Source organism: Glossina fuscipes, unplaced genomic scaffold (genome assembly GCF_014805625.2).
Source record: "Glossina fuscipes isolate IAEA_lab_2018 unplaced genomic scaffold, Yale_Gfus_2 28, whole genome shotgun sequence".
NCBI lineage: Eukaryota > Metazoa > Arthropoda > Insecta > Diptera > Glossinidae > Glossina > Glossina fuscipes.
Genome location: NW_023998423.1, coordinates 7,948,682 through 7,951,775, shown reverse-complemented (window position 1 = coordinate 7,951,775; position 3,094 = coordinate 7,948,682). Strand labels below are relative to the sequence as shown.

Here is a 3,094-nt window from a genome sequence, read left to right as displayed (position 1 = left end):
AGAGAGAGATAGAGAGGGAGAGAGAGAGAGAGAGAGAGAGAGAGAGATGGAATAGAGTGTATGTTTATTTGCGGTAAAAAGACTGCAATTTAGTTAAACAACAGACTTTGTGGTATTGAGTTGAAATACGATTAACGACGGATTGAAGAAATTATGTTTTATACATAAATATATATATATATATATATATACATAGTTGTGTATAAAATTTTTTGTTTTCACGATTTTATTTAATGTTTTAAATTAAAACAAAAAAAAAAAGGAAAAAAAAAAAATTCTTTTCAAAATGAGTAAAAAAATGTGGAATAAAATTTTTAAATCGAAATCGAGTAAAAATTCGAAAAGTTTAGCGAGCTCAACTAAGCTAAATAAGCGAAAAAGTATTTACGAAGAATATCAACAATTAAATGCATCATTCGATGGGATCTCAAAGGCAAATATAGAGAATGAAAAGATCTCTTTAAGCATAGGTAATAAGCAAAAATCTACATTCTCTAAAGTCGTTAATACGCTAAGCAGTAAGCTTTTGCAACAGGATACAGCAAAAGATTTAGAAGATTGCTCGAAACTTAACTATGCAACGCCGAGCGGTCAAGTGGAAAACTTGAACGATTTTAAAGCGAGTGAGTGACCACAAACATTAGATCATGTATTTGAAACAACAACTAACCATAGATTTAAAAGTACACCAATGGGCTCATTAACTACACAATCATCTACAACAGCATCATCAGCAACGCAATCATCATCGTTGTTTACAACATGCCTGCGTTCATGCTTAAAGCAAATAGCAATTGTTGTTGTTTATAAAATTGATGTTGCTTCTTCTATAACAGTGACGAATAACAACAATTACAACAATAATAACAACAACAAAAGCAATAATAATAATAATAATAATGTTACTCTTGTTAATAATAATAATAATCATTATGCTAGCGATGGTATTTTAACAGCACAAACGGTTGATCATGCGCAATTGAGCGTAAACGATCATTATCGTCCTACGGTTTTACAACAACCGCAACAATTACCGTTTACCAACGATGATGTTATGTACAATTCACTTGCATCAATTGCTCTTACTACCATAACCACTAAACACACTGATTTGCATGCAGCAACAATAAAATGTAATTTAATTTTATTACAATCAGAAACGATGGTTAAAATATTTTAATATGAAGAAATTCTTAAATATAAATACTAATTAAAAAAGTCTGCTTAACTAAGAGGCTTGCCTTTTAATGCGCCTAAGCATGAAATGTTAAGCATACAAAATTCATTTGAAAAAAAAAGGAAAGGAAAGGAAAACACAAAATTTATTATGCTTAAAAAATATCAGAAATCAATTCTTCAAAGACGCGACTTAATTGCTTAGCCGATTCCCTTTCCGCCTTATTGTCTCCAAAATTAATTACGTTTTCAAGTCGATTATATAAATGCAGAAAGAAAACGAGCTAAAGGATCATAGTCGACGGAGGCCTCATGGTCGTAAAGTACCCTCCACCATTCCCTTGAATACCATTCTTAAATTATTTTCGTGAAAATATCAGAGGTTAGCCGTTGAGGCCATAGAGAAGCTTACTTTTCAAGAGAACCATTATAAGTAAAGAGATCCAATAAATAGACGAATGTGAGGCTCGTTTAGCATAACAAATTTTATGTATCAAGTCACTATTCTAGATCAACTTTCATCACAAAGTATCAGAAATCAAACTTTGTTATCACTTTTTGTAAAAACTTCTAAATGGAACGGGACTCAAAAAATACCAATATATAGCATTTTAATGCTTTCGGTCGAAAAATGTAAAAAAATTGGAAAATTTTCTGGAAATGTTTTTCTTATGCATGGAGGGATTATAAAAATGGTCCGATGCAATCCATGGTCGGTAAGCCCTGCCCTTGGGTCAAGACATTTCAGTATACAAAATTTCTTCAAATCACTGCGTTAATCACAGTAACACATGGACAGGACAGAGAAAGGACAGACAAACTTAAATTGACGCCGAAAATGGTTCCGATTCGATCTGTTTCAATTTCTTCTGGATGGTGCATACATCCATGCAAACTTAATATACTTTTGCCCAAGTGTAGGCGAAGCGTATGAAGATTTAGAAAGATCAGAAAGGCATTAGACACACGAATTGGAAAAGCGACCGTGTACAGTGAGGAAGCGCCACTCGCAGTTAATCGATCTTATTAAAGGCCGCACCTGTGAGCGAGGCCGACACGCCCGTAGATTAATTTACCTACAAAAACTGCCTACACTGCTGGGATTATTTCAAAGGCCCAGTCGCGATATTTTGAATTAAACTTGGTAGCGGGAAATCCACTGTGTCTTTTTGCGAATGACTTCGCATTTTTTTAAAACGCGCAAAAAGAAAACACAAAGCGCTTAAGTCTATTAATATCAACAAACAAAAGTCATATTTAATGCACATTTTTCTGCTCCTAAAAGGCAAACGCAGCGCAAAGGCAGACTAACCGAACAGTCAGATTTGAGAAAATATCCCGAAGCAATCACAATAAAACATACCTCGGTTGAACGTTGCCATAATGCTATCGCATGAAATGGGACCCCTTTCGAAGGAATTTACTTATGTCCCGCAATTTATACAAAAATGTAAATTTTTATATCCTACACCACTTGCGGTACAAAGGCGTATTTAGTTTGTGCAGATGTGTGCAGCACCCAGAAGAACTTGAGACAGATCGATATCTTATTATACTGATCGTATTGCGGATGTAGATCGATATCGATTTCATCAGAATCACTTCTTGAATAAATTTATGCTGGTGTGTTCGCTTGTCTGTCCGTTATCGTCTCGAGTTTAATATATAAGCTGCAAGCTGGAGTTATTTTGTTGAAATTTGACACTCTTTGGAACAGTGTTTTCGCACAAGGGCGAACGCTATTAAAAACGGTTCGGATCAGATCACTTTTTCGATCACTTCCCATATAACGGTTCATTTTGAAAAGTCGTTACATAAATAACTTTAGGGTGCCATAGGGTATTTAATAGTGTGCCTTGTCTCACTGCAGCGTTCTTGTTCTTGTTTTTTTTTTTTTTAATTTTCGAGTCTTTTTTTT

General features: G+C 34.3%; 1 protein-coding gene across 10 annotated transcripts in view; it reads left to right on the top strand.

The window, feature by feature from the left end:
- Nucleotides 1-3,094, top strand: part of LOC119636508 (probable WRKY transcription factor protein 1) — a 55,144-nt gene that overhangs the window by 34,599 nt on the left and 17,451 nt on the right. For 2 of the 10 annotated variants that reach the window (XM_038031891.1, XM_038031882.1), the window contains exon 1: nucleotides 280-623. The exons of the other annotated variants lie outside the window; for them this stretch is intronic. In XM_038031891.1, the coding sequence (XP_037887819.1) occupies nucleotides 287-623 (337 nt within the window). In that variant the 5' untranslated portion in view covers nucleotides 280-286. Of the gene's footprint in view, nucleotides 1-279; nucleotides 624-3,094 lie in introns of those variants that run through there. 10 annotated transcript variants of the gene reach the window in all.